Below are 21,213 nucleotides of genomic sequence, written 5' to 3'. Positions count from 1 at the left end.
AGTGTAAATGATGGGGATGTGTTCTGAGAAATGTAACATTGGTGATTTCCTCATTGTGCAAACATCATAAAGTGCACTTGCACAAACCTAGATGAGATAGTCTACTACACAGCTAGGCTAAATGGTATAGCCTATTGCTCCTAGGCTACAAACCTGTATGGCATGTTACTGTACTGAATACTGTAGGCAGTTGTAATATAATGGTGTTTGTGTATCTAAACACATCTAAGCTTAGAAAAAGTACAGTACAAATATGGTATTATAATCTTATGGGACCATTGTCATATATGTGGTCCATTGTTGTCCGAAATGTAGTACATGACTGCATTTAAAAGCTGGTCTTCTCTATTCTGTAAACTGTCCAAGTCCTTTATTCATGTTTCTATTAGGTTTTGCTCTGAAAGATTTATCATTATTATTTGATTTTTCGAGAGAGGGTCTCCGTCACACAGGCTGAAGTGCAGTGGCAAGATCATGGCTTACTGTAGCCTCAAATTCCTAGGCTCAAGCGATCCTCCTATCTCAGCCTCCCAGGTAGCTGGGACTACAGGTGAGCACCCAGCTAATTCTTTTGTAGAGATGGGAGTTTGTCATGTTGCCTTGGCTGGTCTTGAATTCCTGGACTCAAGCTATCCGCTGGCCTTGGCCTCCCAAAGTGCTGGGACTACAGGTGTGAGCCACTGCACCTGGCCTATTACTATTTCTACTTAAACCTAAACATGCTGAAGAATGACAATTTGGTCACCAGGTGAGTAGGATAAAACTACCTTCACCTCTGATGTAAATATATGGAATCTGGATATGACGGGCATTATACCCTCGAATTGCTCAGGCCTAAGTAACACCGTGTATGTTGACAGAGTGGTTTTTTGTTTTTTTTTTTTTTTTTTACTTTTATCAACAGTATCTTTATTTATTTATTTATTTATTTATTTTTTTGATGGAGTCTCACTCTGTCGCCCAGGCTGGTGTGTAGTGGTGCAATCTCTGCTCGCTGCAACCTCTGCTTCCTGGGTTCAAACGATTCTCTTGTCTCAGCCTCCCAAGCAGCTGGGACTACAGGCACACGCCACCACACCCGGCTAATTTTTGTATTTTTAGTATTTTTAGTAGAGACAGGGTTTCATCATGTTGGCCAGGCTGGTCTCGAGCTCCTCACCTCAGTTGGTCTGTCCGCCTTGGCCTTCCAAAGTGCACGGATTACAAGCGTGAGCGACTGCATCTGCTCATCAACAGTATCTTAATAGAAATTCTCAATATTGGCCTGAGGTCATTGGGTCGGCAATCAGGATCAATTTTTGAGATTAGGAAATGAGGCTCAAAGAGTTAAACTATGTTGGTCAAAATAATGCAATTAGAGGGATGGCAAAGCCAGCCAGAGGCATCTTTCTAAGGAGCCTCCTGAATTCATGCTCGGGCTCTGGAGTCAGATGGACCTGGGTTTGAGCCATGTACTAACTGAGAGATTGGAGATGTCACTGCACACCTCTGAGTTTTACCTAATTACAGCCTAAGAATAATAACAGTATCTACTTTAGGTGGTTGTTCTGCGGATTATGTGAAATAATGTAGGTAACGACATTCATTGTAACAATATGTTGCATGATAATACACATTATAACATGTTGCTCATGAGTTTTGCTTTAGCAGTATTTGTGGTAGTTCCAAAACTCAGTTCACGTGTCTTAAGACTTCTCTTATTATACACTCTCATCTCTTCCCTGCTTTCTACTCTTCCTTTTTTTTTTTTTTTTTTTTTTTTTTTTTTTGAGACAGGGCCTCTCTGTGTCACTCAGGCTGGAGTACGGTGATGCGATCTCGGCTCACTGGGCTCACTGCAGCCTCTGCCTCCAGGGCTCAAGTTATCCTCCCACCTCAGCCTTTCGAGTAGCTAGGGCTACAGGCACATGCCACACTACGCCTGGCTAATTTTCGTATTTTATTTTTTTTGTCATGACGGGGGTTCTTGCTACATTGCTCAGGCTGGTCTTAAACCTCGGCTAGGATTACCGGCGTGAGCCACTGTGCCAGCCATCGACTCTTCCTCTTTTAGCTTAATCTACCTGAAACAGCTGATTGTTCCATGTTTGGAGGCGTATTAGTGAAGACATTGTTTCCTCCTCCCCCTTTTCGGGGATCCATTTCTTGAGGACTGGGAGAGCTTCTCTTCATAGCAGCACTCCTCCGGACTCCCAGGCCATATACTCTCAGGAAATGTTGGTTATTGAATGAATGACGCCAGGAAGAAGGGTCTGCTCCCAACACGGCCTTAGCACAGTGCCTGGAAGTTATAACAGATTCTGGCACACAGCAGGAGCTCAGGAAACATTTATGGAATGAATGAATGAATGAATGAATGAGTGCACACAGTAACTAGGAGTAAGGGCTCAATAAACATTTCTGTATTAAACGCACAGTGCCTGGAACACAGTAAGCGCTCCGTCTATGGCAGCCGTGAATATCCCTGGGCGAAGCCGGTGAAACCTTGTCCAAGAGCTTGGCTTCACTGTGCGCGGGTTCGAATCTGGACTCCTCTTCCCAAGTGTGCGACCTCGGGCAAGTGATTTAATCCCTTTGTGCTTCAGTTTTCTCCTCTGCAAAAGGCGGACGGCCGCGCGAGCCTCTGAGGACACATTCCCCAGGGCACTCGGACCCGCTGCCTGGCCCACATCCCGGCCGCCGCGCCACGCCAGCCGGCCTGGGCTGCGAGGGCACAGGCCGGGGGTCCCGCGCCCTCCTCCGCGGCCACCACGGGCGCGCCCGGGACCCACGGTCCCGCCCCGCCACGATCAGTGCACCGCGAGGGGGCGGGGCGGCCACGAGGGGCAGCCCACGGCAGCCACGGGCCGGCAGTCCGCCGCCCGCCGGGGAGCCTGGCCGCCCGCACTTCTTTCTCTCCCTCTCCGCCTCCCTCCCTCCCTCTTCCCGGCCCGAGGACCCGGCCGCGCTCAGCTCAGCAGCGCCTCCCGCGAGCCGCCGCCGCCGCCGCCGCCACTCCGGACCCCTCCCCCGCCCGCCCCTCGCTCCCCCCGCGCGGCCGGCGCCCGTCACGTGACCAAGCGCCAGCCAATGGCGGGCCGAGCCGCGGTCGGCGGCCGCCATTGCTGTCAGAGCAAGCGAGCCCGGGGAGGGAGGAGAAGCGAGGCTGACTGGGGAGGAGGGGGGGGTGGGGGAGGAAGAGGAAGGAGGGGACGTCGCTCGGCTGCCGGGGTCGCCCGCTGGCTTCGTCCGCACCCCCCCCTTCGCGAGTTCGCGCTCCGCGGCGGCGGCGGCTCCGAGGCGGCGGCGGCGGCTCCGGGGCTCGCCTCCCCTCGCGCGCCGGCGGGGGCCGAGGGGGAGTCGGTGGCTGGAGATAAACAAGGCGGCGGCAGCGGCAGCAGCGGCGGCGGCGGCGGCTGAGGAGCAGGGAAGGCGGAGGCGGTGGCCGGCCCGCAGCGCCGGCCCGGGAGGCAGCGGCGGCCCTGAGAGGCGGGGAGGGCGCCGGGCCGCACGGACAGCGCCCCCCGCCGCCGCCGAAGCCGCCGCAGCCGCCGCCGCCGCCCGAGCAGGAAGGAGCCGCGCGGCCGCCGCGGACCCCCCCGCCAGCCCGGGCCCGCCGCCCCCGGCGCGGCGTCGCCGCGGCGCCTCCCGCCTGCCCGCCGGCCCTCGCGCCCTCCCCCGGCGGCGGCGGCGGCCCGGCCGCCCCGCGCTCCCCGGCGAGGCGCCGCCGCCCGGCCCGGCCTCGCCTCGGACGCCTCGCTCCGACATGCCCCGCTCTGGCGGCCGGGCTCGCGGAGGATCATGACTGCCGCAGCGAACTGGGTGGCGAACGGGGCGAGCCTGGAGGATTGTCACTCCAACCTCTTTTCGCTGGTGAGTAGCCGGGCTGCGGGGAGGGGGCTGTGCCGGGGAAGGGGGGGGTCCCCGACCTCCGCCGCCGACCAACTTTCTCCTCCCGCCGCCGGGACTTCGCCCCTCCCTCGCGTCTCCCCGCCGTTCGCCTCTCGCCGATTCTCCCCCTTTTGGATCGTCTCTCTCTCGCCTTGGATCCCATCCAGTGTTTATTTGGCTCTTTAAAAATCATTTGTGAGCGCGGCGCTCGGCGTGGAATTTGCATGTGGAAGTCTCGGAGCTGCGGATTCTGGGTCGCACTTCGAACGCCCACCCTCTGTTGCAATCGCACTCCCCTTCTCCTCCCCTTTCCCCCCTTTTTTCCCCCCGTAAATGTGGAAGGCTTTGCCTTGTGCTGCCGCGCCTCCGATCGGCAACCTCTTCCCCCGTTGTCGGATCGGCTGCCTGCCCGCCCGCCTGCCTTTTGAATTTTTTTAAATTCCATAATGACACCTGCAATTTCGCCCTAAAATAGTTGATTGAATGCGATTGTGTCAGGAAAGGACTCTTGCACCCGAAGCTCCCGCGATTGTAAACATCGACAGCCGCCTGCCTCTCGGGGCTTACTATGCTGGAGAGCCGTAAAGCCATTGCACCGAGCCGACGGAAGGTGGAGAAAGCTTTTTCTTCTTTCTCTCCTCCTGTGTCTTTAAAAAACTGTTTTTCTCTATCCTAACAACGAATCCACACACACACATACACACACACACACACACACACACACACACAAGCAACAAGCTGGTCGGTTTGATAACATCGCTTTTATCTGCCTTCGTCTCTCTCGCGCTCTGTCTGATAATTGACAACTTTTCCTTCGGATTTGAATCGCCTGCCTTAATCTTGAAGCAGTTAGGGTGTCAATTGTTCTCGTGGAAGCCTGGCACCCGCCGACGGTGTCTAGATTCATCGAAATTAAAAATGTATAGGGCTCCAGCAACTCTTTTCCTGGCGGTGGCAGTGACATTTGGTGGTAAATGCCATCTTTGCTTTTTATTGGGTCGTATTACCTACCTCTGAAAACATTCACGTTGTTAAACCTGGCGTTTAGGCTAATAATTGCAGTGCGTGGTCTTTAAATATGTGCTTTGTGCATGAGTTACTGTATGTATAGCTATGTGCCCAGGAGAGTACGAATTTGTTTAAATATTGAGCAAAGATTTGTAAACAGATGTAAGGCAATTACGTTTCAAGCGTAGAATATAATTGGAAAATTGGCTGAACGGTTTATTTAATTTAGCCTTAAAAACACCCAACTTATTTTAAGTTGTGTACCCTGTTTTTTTTGGGGGGGAGGTGAGTCCCTTTTGGAGAGCATGCATTTTGGAAATTATTTTCTGTAACCCCCGCTGTAGATAGAAGCATTATTTCCCTCTTAATCCTTGTTTACACTGGATAAATAATTTAGTGTTCAAATTGTAATTAGTTACATTTAATTGTGGGTGGCATAGATGCCTTTTTGCTATGAGACTAATGGAGAAATGCAAATTCTCGCCAACTTTTCAAATGAAAGTGTTACTTTATTAAATGTGTTACAATGCAGACCAAAAAATCAACACGTGATTTTTACCTACAAAGACATAGTATCATTGCTCCCACTCTAGTAAAATCAGGTAAATTTTTTTAAATGAAATATTTTAATCCAGATATTTAATCTTAAAATTCATTTATAAGTTGGAATTTTTTCTCTTAGTATTGTGATAATTTTCCCTTGGTTTTTTGGTATGTGGGAGTAAAACCCCCTTTTGCCTCAACTTTTTCCCTCCTCAGTCTTATCATTTAGTATCAGTCAGGTTCAGGGACTTCCATAGATTAGCAAACATATTGATCAAGGGGTATTTAAAATGGTTTTTGTGTGGTTACTGGTGACCACATTGACACTTACAGGTTATTAAAATAACCAAGTAGAGCGATCTCCCAAATTATCATATATTATGCTGACTGGTAATGGCTGTGTATATACGGATTCTGTAGACAAATGAAAGTATATGTATAGTCAGTCTTTAGGGTATATCGTTTCTTTTATCTTTTTTTTTTTTTAAAGCTTAAGTAAGGATGATAACGTTACAGAGATAAAATGCTTGAGATTCTTTTGGAGAAGCAATTTTGTAGGAGAGGATTCTGTACTTTGATTTTGATTGACTAAAGGTTTGTGTTTGAGATATTTCTCCCCTAAACCTCTTTAAACCAAGGGATTGATTTTTGAATATGCTTTTTTAAAAAGAATTATTTTTTTAAGTAGCAACTTTGAACTAGAGAACCATAGAAATGCTTAGTTGATTTTTTTTTTTAAAGGAACGTAGAATGTCTTCATTCTCTTGTACGTGGAGTGTGGATAAGGTGCTATTGAAGAAATGTAAATTAATTAAACTGCTGACTTGTACATTTTTCTGATTCCAAATTGAGATTTTTTTTTTTTGAAAATGTTATACAGCAGTAGCAACCTGGAATATTAAAAATATGTTGCCCAAAGTACATTGTATATCATAGTTATTTCTGAAGGAGATGTAATCCCTTGTTCAAAATCATGTTTTTTATAAGAATGCTTTATGGTTTAATAATAGCATGCATTTTTTTCTTTTGGCCTGCAGGGTTTTTTTTTTTGTTTTGTTTTGTTTTTTTTTTTGCAGAGAAAAGTATTTATAAAGAATTTACCTAGATACTCTCATTAGTTAGATTGAAATAAGAGATTAAGTTCTGTACCGTGGTAATACCCACCCAGTTTCCATTACCTTGAGGTGTTCATTATGGCTTACCAATAGTTGATTGTGCAATCAATCAGACACTTTAAGATTTCTGCTAGTCTTTTACTTATTTTCTGATTTTTTACTGCACGGAATCAAATTTCTTAAATTAATTTTTCAGCATCCATTCCCTTTTCCTAACGTGTGAAAAATGCCATTGTGTATATATGATATGGGTCATTGTATGAGTTTCTTATTCTAACTGCTGTGAGATTTGTAGCTGCTGCATTAAGTGCATGCCTGCCTGTGCCTTTCTGACTCAAAACTATTTTCTTATGCTGTCCGTCACATTTCTGGGTGACTTTTTATATATTCACTCAGTTAATCATTCAGTTAAAAGTGTGTTAAATCTGCCTTTTTGAAAAGTGTAACAGTGCACCCTATGGTATGTGAACTCATTCTTGTGAGAAGACATAATTTCTGGATGTTAAGTAGACATTTATTTTTCTCTATTGAGGTAATATGGAGAAAGTGATTTTGTGCCCTTTAACTAGATTTAAATATGTGCTCTTTGATATGAGGGAGTGGTCTCTAGTTCTTAGATATGTATGCTCCACTTTCATGTTTTATTTGCTTAGAATCTTCCTGACTATGGACAATTGGGTGATAATCTCAAATTCTTGCTGAATTGAGACACTAGTACACCCATTAGTACATAATTCCTATTGAAGACCGTTAGTTCTGTATTTGAAGCTTTTAAGGTAATCTATTGTTGACCTACTTTCTTTTTGTCTTAAGGGATTTTTTTGCAGAATGGGAAGATAGTTGTAAATGTAGAAAGTCTGAATTTTTTTTTTTTTGCGCTAGAACAAACTAGGGTGGACTATAAAATGGAAATTAGGAAAAGGGAATGATTTCTCTAATTTTCAAAGTGCCAAAATACACAAAGTATTTTTTTGTACCAGTTCATTGTGATTTTATAATTTATGTTTAAAGCATTTTTTTCCATGATGGTTCATTTTCTTTCTTTTTATTTTTTATTTTTTTGAGGCGGAGTTTCGCCTTGTTGCTCAGGCTGGAGTGCAAAGGTGCCATCTCAGTTCACCGCAACCTCTGCCTCCCAGGTTCTAGCGATTCTCCTCCCTCAGCCTCCGGAATACCTGGGATTACAGGCATGCGCCACCACGCCCGGCTAATTTTGTATTTTTAGTAGAGACAGGGTTTCTCCATATTGGTCAGGCTGGTCTCAAACTCCCGACCTCAGGTGATCCACCTGCCTCAGCCTCCCAAAGTGCTGGGATTACAGGCATGAGCCACTACGCCTGGCTATCATTTTCTGTAATGAAAATATTTACAATTTGTTAATGTATGTTTTCGGTTTAGCATTTTGTTGTTAGTAGCACATGGTGTTACAGTATTTATATATTTTTAATAGCAATAATTGCCACCCGGTAATAGTTGCCGTATTAACCTCCAATTGCTAGTAAATATTTTTAAGTACATAATAGACAGCAATTTAAGGCATAGTGTAGCAGTTTACTGGACTGTTTTAAAGAGCCATTTGTATGTGTGATGAGTTCATAATTTTAAAGAGACAATAATGTACCTTAGGCCTGTATGCTACAAATATTTTGCTGTGGATGTTGCTTGAAGTACTCACTGGGAAGAAGTTAGGTAGGGCCTATTCTTTGTGAGAAGAATGGGCAAGGGGGTGTGTTTAGGATAGTATGTATTTATTGAATTTATGCCGGGTGCTTATATAGCTTATCATTTTTTTTTTTTTGTTTTGGTTTTTTTTTGAGACCGGAGTCCCACTGTGTCACCCAGGCTGGTGGAGTCTTGGCTCACTGCAACATTCAACTCCCGGGTTCAAGGGATTCTCTTGCCTCAGCCTCCTAGGAGCTGGGATTACAGGCGCCTGCCACCATGCCTGTCTAATTTATTTGTGTTTTTAATAGAAATGGGGTTTCACCATGTTGGTCAGGCTGCTCTGGAACTCCTGACCTTGTGATCCGCCTGCCTCGGCCTCCCAAAGTGCTGGGATTACAGGCATGAGCCACTGTGCCCGGCCAGCCTGGTTTTTAATTGTATTCCTTACCACTTTCAGAGATCTCTCTCACCAGTTTGTACTAGTGCTATAAATTGTGATAACTAAGTTAATTTTGTTCTATAATTATTTTTGCCTAATAATTTAAAATTGAGATGAAACTCATCTCAATGAAAATATGTAAATATTACTATTTACATATTTATAGAGAAACTTAGACAACAGAAAAATTGTTTATTTTTTATGAGCAGTTAATTCAGCTGTCTGTCAACTTTGAATCAAAGATAGAGTAGATTTTTTTTGAAACATTCGACTTATTTTTGATTGAAGAAAATAACAATAATAACAATGTTCCCCTTCTTTAAGCTAGTAGTAGGAGTACTGATTTGTGTGTGTGTGTTTTTTTTTTGAAAGTGAATGATACATTTATTTCACAGGAGCTAACCAGTTAGCCAGATTAGACAGATTTTATGAGAATTAGTAGTATGGTTGACTATTAGGTATTACTGTTATTGAACTGTGCATTGCAACCGTAGAAATGAAGAAAAAAATACATGCAACATTGTTATTAGTGTCATTTATTTCAGATGTATTTTGTGCAGATCTGCTTTACAAACTGTTGTGTGATGTTGGCCACCAGAATTTCTGTTCTGTCATAACGTTTCTTTTTTTTTTTTTTTTTTTTGAGACGGAGTCTGGCTCTGTGGCCCAGGCTGGAGTGCAGTGGCGCGATCGCGGCTCACTGCAAGCTCCGCCTCCCGGGTTCACGCCATTCTCCTGCCTCAGCCTCCCGGGTTCATGCCATTCTCCTGCCTCAGCCTCCCGAGTAGCTGGGACTACAGGCGCCTGCCACCATGTCTGGCTAATTTTTTTTTTGTATGTTTAGTAGCGATGGGGTTTCACCATGTTAGCCAGGATGGTCTCGATCTCCTGACCTCGTGATCCTCCCGCCTCGGCCTCCCAAAGTGCTGGGATTACAGGTGTGCCTGTCATAATAACATTTCTATTTTAAGAAATTATATTTAATGTATTTCAAAGTGAGGTAGTTGGGTAGCCTAAAAGTCTGTATGGTATTCTAGCGCACGCACACACGCACACGTATTTGTTTCATAGGACTTGCTTAGAGTTTCAGAATTAGCGAATCAGTATTTGTATGTGTTCTTGGAATTTAGGACATTTTCCCCCCTCTTGAGTCATTTAACTTCTTTCTGAGCTTGTTCAGATAATTTTCTTTCTTTTTTTTTTTTTTGAGATGGAGTCTCGCTCTGTCTCCAGGCTGGAGTGCAGTGGTGCGAAGTCGCCTCGCTGCAACCTCCGCCTCCTGGGTTCAAGCGATTTTCCTGCCTCAGCCTCCCGAGTAGCTGGGACTACAGGCGTGCGCCACTATGCCCAGCTAATTTTTGTATTTTTTAGTAGAGATGGGGTTTCACCATGTTGGCCAGGATGGTCTCTATCTCTTGACCTTGTGATCCGCCCGTCTCGGCCTCCCAAAGTGCTGGGATTACCCACCGCGCCCGGCTGATAATTTTCTTTTATAGTATATATACTTTCATTGTTTATTTGAAAGATTTAAAGGTGTTAGCTTTGTTCTGTTGGGGGAATTCACTTCATTACATAGGGGAGATGATATTTCATTAATCTTAGTAAATATTAACATAAACGAATTGTAAATTCAGACTCATTTGCATGAATGAAATATGTATGCTTGCCCAATTTTTGTTTAGTATGAAGTCATGTACATCAGCGTTTTCTGTCTTTGCTTTAGTTGATAGAAAAATAGTTTAAAATTCGTGTTCCTTTACTCCCTTGTTTTATTACTGAACTTTAAGATTATCTAGCTGGGCGTGGTGGCTCAAGCCTGTAATCCCATCACTTTGCGGGGAGGCCAAGGCAGGCGGATCACGAGGTCAGGAGATTGAGACCATCCTGGCCAACATGGTGAAACCCCGTCTCTACTAAAAATAGAAAATAATTAGCTGGGTGTGGTGGTGCGCGTCTGTAGTCCCAGCTACTTGGGAGGCTGAGGCAGGGGAATCGCTTGATTCCAGGAGGCAGAGGTTTCAGTGAGCCGAGATGGTGCCACTGCACTCCAGCCTGGCGACAGAGCAAGAGTCTGTCTCAAAAAAAAAAAAAAAAAAAATTATCTGTGGTATAGAATAGATTTTATCCTCACATATTAGCTGTAATAATCCTCCTTTAGGAACTCCTGTTTTTCTTGCATTTATATTAGCATGTTTTAGTTATCTTTGTTGGAGTAGAGTTGTCCTCCTTTTTTTAAGTTAATAAAGTGCTTTTTAGAATATATTTTGATTCTAGTTTGAAAAAAAAAAAGAAAACTGCCTTGTATTTTTTCATTGACTTCTTTCTAGATGACAGGAGAGTCAGTTGTGTCCAAGGCAAAATGTTATTTCATTGGCATTTCCATACTCTGGTTTACTATGTATATTTCTCAGTGTTTATTTCTCATTCTAGATGAATTGTGGTGTAGAATCTAATTAAAACTGTATTTCTACTACTTTGAAATAGCGCAGAGCCTTGGCTGACAGCTTTCTACATTTTGTACTATTTTTCAGTATAGTAAAACTCCATTACTGTTTTTCTTTTTTGTCTGTTTTGTTTTGTTTTGTTTTTGAGACAGTCTCCCTGTGTCACTAAGGCTGGAGTGCAGTGGGCTCAAGCAGTTCTCCCACCTCAGCCTCCCCAAATGTTGGGATTATTGGCATGAGCCGCTGCTCCCTGCCTCCATTACTGTTAAAGGATCCTCTTGAGTTGAGTGCATCAAAATTTCATTTGTGTCTTTTTTTTTTTTTTGCATAGTTTAAATTTGTGGCTTTAACTTTAAAAGTAGATTGGGGGGGCGGGGAGGAGGGAGAGCATCAGGAAGAATAGTTAATGGATGCTGGGCTTAATACCTAGATGATAGGCCGGGTGCGGTGCTCAGGCCTGTAATCCCAGCTCTTTGGGAGGCCGAGGCTGGCTGATCATGAGGTCAGGAGATTGAGACCATCCTGGCCAACTTGGTGAAACCCCGTCTCTACTGAAAATACAAAAAGTAGCGGGGCGTGGTGGTGTGTGCCTGTAATCCCAGCCACTCGGGAGGCTGAGACAGGAGAATCGCTTGAACTAGGGAGTTGGAGGTTGCGGTGAGCCGAGATTGTGCCACTGCACTCCAGCCTGATGATAGAACGAGACTGTTTCAAACAAAACAAAACAAAAACAACCAAAAAACCTAGGTGATGGGTTAATCTGTGCAGCGAGTCACCATGGCACACGTTTACCTATGTAACAAAACCTGCACATGTACCCCAGAACTTAAAATAAAAGTTGATGGGGAAAAAAAATTGATAGGAGAAGATAAAGCAGGAAAATATTTAAGTCTTCATTAGATCTTCTTACTTAATAAGTCTTAATTTGTATTAAGTCACTGAGTTGAATGTATTTAAGACATTTGATATTAAAATTAAATTGGAGTAACAGACTTGTTTCAAATAAAATATGTAATTGTGAACAAGTTTTATGATGGGGAGTAGAAATTTCAAAAATTGGTAATCTAAAAGGATATTAAACTGAATAAGAATTATTGTGATCTTTTCTTCTCCCTTAAAAAACATTTGACAAATTTATGAAGAAGTGTTTTTTTTTTTTTTGCTGGGAGGAGGGGAGATAGGGTCTCACTGTGTTGCTCAGGCGGTTTCAAACTCCTGGCCTCAAATGATCCTCCTGCCTTGGCCTCCCAAAGTACTGGGATTACAGGTGTGAGTATGAGGAAGTATTTTTGAGTATAATACAGGAGGCTTCCTCATTTCAATATTATTAAGAAGGATGATTAAATTTATCTGAACTTAATATGAGCACTAATAAGGTATTCAGAAGAGTATAATTGGTTTGACAAAACATTTTATGTTGACAATTCTGACTATTGAATTTTCATGCCCTAAAGAGAAATAAGAAAAAACATACATATATCTAACTGGAACATTTGGAACTAGCTCCTAGTATTTGTGCCTGCATGTAAGCCTGGCACAATGCTACTTAAGAAGTTCAAATGTTACCTCCTCTGACCACCACAGGCAGAACTAGTTACCCCCTACCTCCCTCTGTGTACCTCTGATAATCAGATGAGCTTCTGCAGGAGAGTGACCCTGTCGAAATCATCTTTGCTAGGTGCTCATTAACTATCTGTTAAGTGATGGAATTCCTGGACGATTATTCTCCATTCCTCAAGGGAGCTCTTATTGACCATTTGGGTCTTGATCACAAGTATGCTGTTTTTATTTCAGCTTATTTTGATGATTAACTCTGTGTTCTGAATATATTTTATCTAGACTGTATGTACTGTGGCTTGGTAATATTTTAGATGAATTCTAGAAATTCCTTATTAAAGACAATTCCAACTGATCATGAGACATGTTCTTACTCCTCAAAGGAATAAGAATTCATTTAGTGTTTAGATTTTCTGTAGCATAGTAGGCAACCTATAGATTTTTGAGCCTTCTGGGGATTTTGTTTGGGGGCTTGATCCAGAGTTCCTTTACTTTCATTCTTTAAGCTGTATAGCAGTGCTTTTGTTCGACATTCAAAAGATTGTTTTCTATGAGCCCAGTAAAATGGGAAATAACCTGGTAGTAGGGAAACTTGAGTTGTATTAAACATTTTTACTAGTATGATCGCGTAATAGTTCTGTGCCTCAGTTTCTCCTGTAAACTTGGTGTTGGAGGGCAGGAGGCGTGAAAAATCATTTTGAGTACCTTTTAAGGCAAGCGCTTTGGATGACTAGATGATGTTCTTTAGTAGGAAGAGACCTTTAGTAAATTACAACTAAAGTTATAGAGTAGCCCGAGGCAGTTAACCAGGACATTGGAATGGTAAAATGACTTGTTTTAAGTATAGCATTTATGTTGTGTTTGTATTTTTTTCTAGGGAGCAGAGGATTAAATTGTTCTTGTGTTTTTCCTCGTAAATAAGCCAAGATTGAGAAGAAAAACTTGAAATTCATTTTTAGTTTTTAACAGTTTTTCGTTACAACCATATATGATTCACAGTTGCATGGTGTGCCTTTAATGTGCTGGGTGATTTTGCTGTACCAACTCTGAGCTATAGCTGGCTGAGATTGGGAATTGAACCGTGGCTCTTATTTGGTAGTTTAAGCTATTAATTCCTTGGCAGCTCTGGAGTGCTCTTTGAACTTTAAATAGCAGTTCTATTAACATTTTGAGATTTGTCTCAGGGAATGTCAGGAATAGTACTTAATAAATACATTTTTCTTCTTAAAGACTAAATCATGTTTTAGGTTGACACACATGTCACAACCCTTACTGTGTTTTGAAGAGAGAGAACTCAGCTACTGGCTAATTTCTATTTTCTGTTTAATAATGTGGCAGTATCTAAAAATATTGTTTAGCCTTGTTGAAGGAAGGAAAGCCCTCCCACAAATCTGTAGCGTTTGTATTAGTCATGTTGAATATGAATAGTGTCTTAAGTTGTATCTAGAGGTTTAGAATTTTACATGTAGGTGGTCTCCTGTGTTCTAAAATATTAGAAAAAGTTAATTTGTAAGTTTGTTTTCACAAAAAAACTTCCTTCTCTTGCTACAAATGATGGTTAGCCTATTTACCTTGTATATTGTACTTAATTAGGTCTGTTATAAAACTCAAATGCTATTTATGGCAGCATTTTTGTGGGAATAAACTTACGCTTAGTGTTCTCATGTAGGGTGTCAGGAGCACCTTTTCTCTGACTTATAGTCCTGGCAGTCAGAGCAGACACTTCTCTGCTGCAGGCAGCGAGAGCTATAGCTCCTCTTCTAGGCCAAGGAGAGGATTGCTGTGTGGAAGAGTGTGGAGAGGTGAGGATGGCTCCCTGTGGGAAGAGCAGCAGTTTTGAAGGCAGGTTTTCCTTTCCCTGCTTGTGGGCACCCACTGCTGCTTTCTCTTTGCTGATACTAGTGGCAGGTTCTGTGATGTCATCAGGAAAAGATTCTGTATTTCTTTGCATTTTAGCACTTCCCTTCTCTTTCCTCTCCTCCTTCACTCAGCCCTGGAGACAAGCTTTCTGCTCGCTATTACGTTTGCTAAATGAGGACTTCTGAGATCCAATGGGATGAAAAGGGAATTAGGGCTGAGATTGGACGGGGTAGCCAGTAAACAAATACTTAGAAATGTTAATGTTTTGTACGCTATGTTTGAGAAATTTGAGACATGTATTTTGGAATAATGTACATCAGAAATTATTAAAATCTAGCTTGGGTTAACAAAAGGGCTAGACTGATATGCGGAAAAAAGATCTGCATGCACTATTTAATTTCTGCAGAGGGAGAGTGACATGGACCGCATAATATCTGATAATACTTTGTAGCCAGAGAAACCTGAAAGGGGAGTAATAAAACTGGATGTTGAAGGAATGGATGGATGTGGCTTGCTAGATAAGAAGGGGAAGGGCATTCTTTGGAAGCTTGACAATTCTTAGTCTTTATTCTTGAGGATCTTTATTGAGGTGGTATGTAGGAGAACACTTCTAATTTATGGTCCTGGTTCTTGGCTTTCTTTTAAAAAACAGTACAAAGACTTATTGAAATTGAATTTTTATTAGGTGGAAAATTTGAAGTGTGGGCAGGCCAATTTAGATTAAGAAATGATGTTAAAATAATTTTCAGTTTTCTAAAATCAGTTCTGAACTTTAAAAAAGTGCTATATTACGCAAAATGCTAATGACTAAAGTGACAAATATTTCAGAAACTGGACAGACGTGAATCTCAAATGAGCAGATGGGATATGAAACTAAAACGGGAGATAATCCAAGACGATATAGAAACTATTATGAGAAGTGAATTGAGGAAAAACAAGTGTGTTAAATGGTATTACATTTAATAATGTGTTTAAAAGCCTTTCTAGGACTGCTGTCTTACACAGACAAATTAGAATTGTTGAACTGTGTAACCCTTCATTGTTTAAATTCTGTGCATTGAAAACAAATTCGATTTTGGTTTAAGATTACTTCTCATGAAGCCTAGGCTTTTAAGTTGTGAAGGTATAGGTTATATGTGCTTTAAATAGACAATCTAATTTGCTTTCTCTGACTTAAAGGTAAAGAAATGAAATAATGGTGATTTTCAGAGACAATCGTTGTGAACCTTGAAGGGGAGAGGTGTAAGGAGTGAAAGAGAGGGAAGGTTTGCTATTTGGGCAGCTTGGTAGTTCAAATAATTATATTTGACTGTTGAGGGTAGAATCTTGGATAAGTGGATTGAGGAGTGAATGAATGGCAAGGTAAGCCAGTACAGACACTTTTCAGTTCTATCTGTCTGTCTGTCTAATCAATCTAGAGATGGGGGTTTGATGGGCAGTGGAGTCTTGCTGTGTTACCCAGGCTGGGCTTGAACTCTGGGACTCAAGTAATCCTCTTGCCTCAGCCTCTGGAGTAGCTGGAATTTCAGGCGTGCACCATTGTGTGCAGCTTACTTTTAAGTTTGATTCAGAAGGTTGATTGTGAAGCAAGCAGGAATGGGGGAGTAGGGGAGGGTAAGAGCCTGAAAGGTAGATTTGTGTTTGTTGACTTTGGAGCATCAATAGTGGAAAGACAGAAGGAAAGATGGAAGATACAAGGAAAGTTGATAAAACAAGCCTGGCTGGAGGATGGTTATCAAAAACCCAGCCGATAGTGTTAGTGCTAGAAAAGATGAAGACACCTCTTAGAAATACAAGATGTGATGATCTAAGAAAGGAATAAGTGTGAAGGAAGTGGGAAACAATCTCAATCTTGTAACTTGAGTGTTTTTTGAGTTCAAGGATTAAAAGTAGTGAGCTTCAGCCCGAATAAACAAAATCAATTTTTAAAAATTTTAGCTAGAAATTTTCCATTTTGTTAGTTGATTGCAGCAATCATTTTATTTTTGTTACCTTCCTTTAAAGGTTTTAAAGTTACAATTTCACAAGTATAAAACTGATTTTGAACTAGACATATCAGAACTGACATATATCTGCTGAAATGAGGAGTATTGTTCAAAGTAGGCCCCCTTGAAATGGATCAAATGATGTTGCCATTGTTTATAATTTTTTTTGTCCTTTTCCTTTGGAATTGCTTTTAGAGACAGTTTAGTTGGCTGCCCCAGAAAATCTTATTTTAAGGGTTGCCTCTTTAGTCAGTGTCTTCTCTCTTTGCAGTTTATTATTTTAGTTCTGCTTTTTGCTCTAAACTGCTGCCTAAGAGTTAACAGTTTAGTACCCTTCTGATGAGGGCCTTGCTGCTGATGAGTAAAAGCCCAGGGAAAGCTCCATTTTGGGTATATTGGCATACATAACGTTGTGGATGTATGCCAGGAATTCCAGCCTTGCTTGAACCTCTGCCTTCTCAGGTTCTGAGTCTAGCGATTCAGTGTACTTTGTTTTCATACAGCTTCAGTGGAGGTGGGTTTAGCAATCCATTGATTGGCAAGACAGGATATTGGGACCAATTAAGTGGTGGTGGTATTTTTGCTTTTTGAGGATCAAGGCAAATTATCCTAAGGGTAGAGTAGAATTCTGTGTTGTGTCTTCTCTCTGTCTGACTAGCAAGAGTCAGACATCAAATTGAGGCTCATTTTAGAGCCTTGGGATAAATAAATAAATGTATCCTGTTGGGATAATCTCTTAAGGTTTAAACTGAAGTTTGGTTTGTGTGATATCCAACTTCTTACCTTTGACCACTTGGTGTTGCCTTATTCATTGGAGACTGCCTAGTAAGATAGCTAGTAGCTAGCCCACACATGTTGTCTCAGTAATTTCTTCCACAGTTGGAGATTAGCACAATAGAATTTGGAATTATACTTCATAGTAGTCTGCCTGCATAGTTAGTGTGGGAGGAGGTGCAGAGGACCCTTTACCTGTAGTAGGGATGTCTCTACTAGTTGTTTAGATTACAAGTTGCAGTGGCAAGTATTATTTCTGTTTTTCAATTCAGAAATATAATGAGATTTTTAGACCTTTTCTCAGTCAGTTTTACTTTCTTTGGTCTTCAGATTACATAGATAGTTTAATTTATAATTCTTTTTTTAGTTTTTTTTTTACATAATAAAAGAGAATGGGAATCCTGTCAGAAAGCATTGTGATGTAATCCTAGAGCTATAGATATTTTAGGAAAATTTAGCTACATAATATAGTTATTCTAAACAAATAAGAAAAGGTACTTCAAAAATTTTCAGATTTATGACACCTGAGCCGTTTAGCATTTAGAATTTATATCAGAGCATGAATCTTCATCTTAGCAACTAAAGAGCACAAATATTTGCCTCCTGAGATACAAGTTCTTAACTAACATTTAAGTTACTAAAAACACAGTTTTCAAAGTATGTCGCTTTAACCTGCAAAGTGTAATCATCTGCACAGATTGAATCAGGTTTCATGATCCCAAATAGACTACATTCTTTAGTTGTCTACAAATTACTTGAGAGAGATATGTATGAAGATGATATTTTGTTGCTATTTGGTGATAAGGTTGTGAAACTGAGCTTTGCAACCCAGACAGATGGTGCTATTCTTGAATCTGCAAGATCCTATAACATTTAATTAAACAGCGGAATGATTCTCATGAGAATCCATAGTTTGTTATATATAAGCTAATAAGCTGACTTTAGTAAATTGTATAAATTTGATTTCAAGTAGAAGAATTACCTATTCTAGGAAACTATTCTAATGAATGTTAAGATGAGTAGCTTGTGTTAGTGGTTTATATGGTAAACTCAAGGAATATTCCAGATGGAAAAACAAGTGGGACTCACTAAGGTAGGCGTTTATCTTCTAAAGTAACTTTGATTTTGTTGCCAAACTTTCTCATATGGTAGGTGTGATATGCTGTTAAGAACCCACAGAGCTGACTTTAACAATTTCCAGAAAGCTGTGAGAAATTTAGTTATATATGTTAACACCCATTTTAGAAAATATCTATTGATTTAGATTCCTTGTAATCTATCTTATATTTTAATTTTGGAATCGAAAATAGAAATAAGTAAAACAGCCCAGTCTAGTTTTAGTATGTTATGTGAACATAACTCTTTAGCCATTTGTAAAAGTTTGAGTTTGGTGGTAATATTGTATGATGGAGATGAATGAATTTTTTAGTTATATAAATAATTATGTAAATAATACAATAACAGACCATACATTTTTAGACATCATTGCAAATATTCTTTTATTAAATTTACCTTTTCTTTAATACCTATTTTTTAATAGGTAGAAGATAATGTGATGTTTGATGGCCAATTGAAGGACATGAAGGAGTTGGGAGTTAATTCTGTATGCACAGAGGAATGCCTGAACTGTTTTAAAGAGGATAATGGCATGATCAGATTTATGTTTTAGAGAGAAAACCCATGTGGGCCCTGTGGAGTATGGATTGTCATAGGGGAAAAACCAAAGGCAGGAAGAAGCTCTTAGAACAGTCTAGGTGTGAGAAATAATGCAGGGCCAGTAGGAATGGAGAGAAGGAAATAGATCGTGTAATATTTTGGAGGTAGAGTTGACAGGCTTTGGTGATCAATTATAAATATGCCATAGAACAGGAATCAGATGATAAACAGATGTTCTTGGTTTTATGGCATTTGCATTCTTGTGTATGCAAAACGGGGAGGAACAGTTGGCAACATCTATCTGCTGAAGTTGTTAAACAGTAGACTTAAGCTTTGATCACAATTGTGTATATAAGAAAGTATTCACTGAGCCTGGGTTCTTGCTCTTAAACCCTACAGAAATCAAAGTTTTAAAGCAAGGAATAGTGAAAAGAAAGTGAAAACAAACGTTAGCATTTATAATCTGCCTGTTTCCAGAGGTTTTTTTTTTTTTTTTTTTTTTTGAGACTGAGTTTCTGTTGCCCAGGCTGGAGTACAGTGGCACAATCTCGGCTCACTGCACCCTCTGCCTCTGAGGTTCAAGTGATTCTTCTGCCTCAGCCTCCTGAGTAGCTGGGACTACAGGCACCCATGACCATGCCCGGCTAATTTTTGTATTTTTGTAGAGACACGGGGTTTCACTGTGTTGCCCACGCTGGTCTTGAACTCTTGACCTGAAGTGATCCGCTTGCCTTGGCCTCCCAAAGTGCTGGGATTACAGGCATGAGCCACCATGCCCAGCCTACAGAAAATATTTGAGACAATAAGAGTAGGTTTTATAAGGGAAGGGAGGGGCAGAAAAAAGGTGGGGAAGATAAGAGAAGGCAAGTCTGGTGCAATGGGTAGAGTGGGGCCTTTGGCAGGTCGTGGGTAGAGACGGTGGTGATTGGAGGTGTGAATTTTGGCAGGGGAAGATTCATGCAAGTTTAGTTATAAGAAATGGGCATGGAAAAGTCCTAATAGGAAGAAAGAAAAGGTGGGCAGGGGAAGGGTAACCTAACAGCAGTTGGCTCTGTATCAGCCTTTGTTACTTAGAGCATCTACTTTTAATAGTGGTAAGCCCAGAAAGCAGATGCATTTTCCTACTGCAGATCTGCTTTGGGATATTCTCGTTTAATTTTTTACATGAAGGTTTTGTTTATATTAATTTCAAATCAGTGATATTTTTGGTAAGAGGGTGAAATAGACATTCCATCTGTTTTCCTTCATGCCTTTGTGGAAATGGCCAGATTTGGGGAACTAGTGGATAGAATAGCGGGGGCATTTGTAGAGACCACAAACCAGTGTTTATCATTGGTACTTATTGCTTGTTTTGATTTTGGTTTCTTTCAAATTTTTGTTCCTATCATTCTATTCTTTGTTTCTGTGGCACTTAGCTTTCTGAGTGCACAATATTTTTTTTTGTTATTGAGAGTGTAATTGTTATGCCATGTTGTATTTTTTGCCTCACATGTTGGAGAAATTTTTCCTTCCTCGTTCCATGCCTCTCTCTCCATACCCCCTTTTCCTTTCAGCACATTCCTGGGTTCCTCGTGTTCAGGAGTGCAACCCTGACTGTTGGACTTTATGTGCATCACCAGTGCTCAGTTAAGCGCTAAAATGGACATATGCGCTTCAGAACCTTTTGATGTAATCTCCTTGGTGTGGTGGGGACCCTTTCCAGTTGTTCTGAGTGCACTTATTGGCACAGCATGTACTATCCATTGTAGATTGGCTGTAAATTAATTCAGCCTTCATATGTGGGGAGGTTTTTCACTTGGCTACCCTGAAGGTAAAGAGTTGGCTTTCCCGCAGTTGTCATTTTTCTTTACTTTCTCTCCAAGTGAGGTAGTACTAATGAAATACAAAATATTTCCAAGAAATACAACTTCCAAGAAATGAAAACTGTAAAACATTTGCCCATGTTCCAGCCGCTCCATTAGATCAGATTTACCCCAATTCTTCTTCTGTTCTTGTTAATGTGCACATTTTTGTACATAGATGTAATCACAGTGTAAATAGAATTCTTTATTCAGCTGTACTCACTAACATATTTCCCATGTGCTTATAATTTTCATAATTACAATTTTAGTGGAAAAGTAATTTCTTTTAAAAATTTTATACAATTTTATGTAATTAGTGTGAGCTTCAAACAGTATGGAAGTGTCTAACACAAAACACGAAGGATCCTTCCCCTCACCTTCAGGAAGGTAACTTCCAGAGGTTTAATTTGTATTATTCCAGATTTTTTTTCTTGCTTTTGCATGTGTCAAAATTGT

At 41.3% G+C, this 21,213-nt stretch overlaps 1 protein-coding gene across 4 annotated transcripts in view; it reads left to right on the top strand.

Moving 5' to 3' along the window:
• Window positions 1-3,688: 3,688 nt before the first annotated feature.
• Window positions 3,689-21,213, top strand: part of MED13L (mediator complex subunit 13L) — a 319,642-nt gene continuing 302,117 nt past the window's right edge. For 2 of the 4 annotated variants that reach the window (XM_054664664.2, XM_054664663.2), the window contains exon 1: window positions 4,123-4,480. In XM_054664664.2, coding sequence (XP_054520639.1) covers window positions 4,439-4,480 — 42 coding nt within the window. In that variant the 5' untranslated portion in view covers window positions 4,123-4,438. Of the gene's footprint in view, window positions 3,853-4,122; window positions 4,481-21,213 lie in introns of those variants that run through there. The other 2 variants (XM_054664662.2, XM_003313951.7) reach the window with 2 other exon arrangements.

The sequence above is a fragment of the Pan troglodytes genome, chromosome 10, assembly GCF_028858775.2.
Source record: "Pan troglodytes isolate AG18354 chromosome 10, NHGRI_mPanTro3-v2.0_pri, whole genome shotgun sequence".
NCBI lineage: Eukaryota > Metazoa > Chordata > Mammalia > Primates > Hominidae > Pan > Pan troglodytes.
The sequence above is the reverse complement of the archived record's forward strand: the minus strand, read 5'-3'. Positions and strand labels throughout refer to the sequence as shown.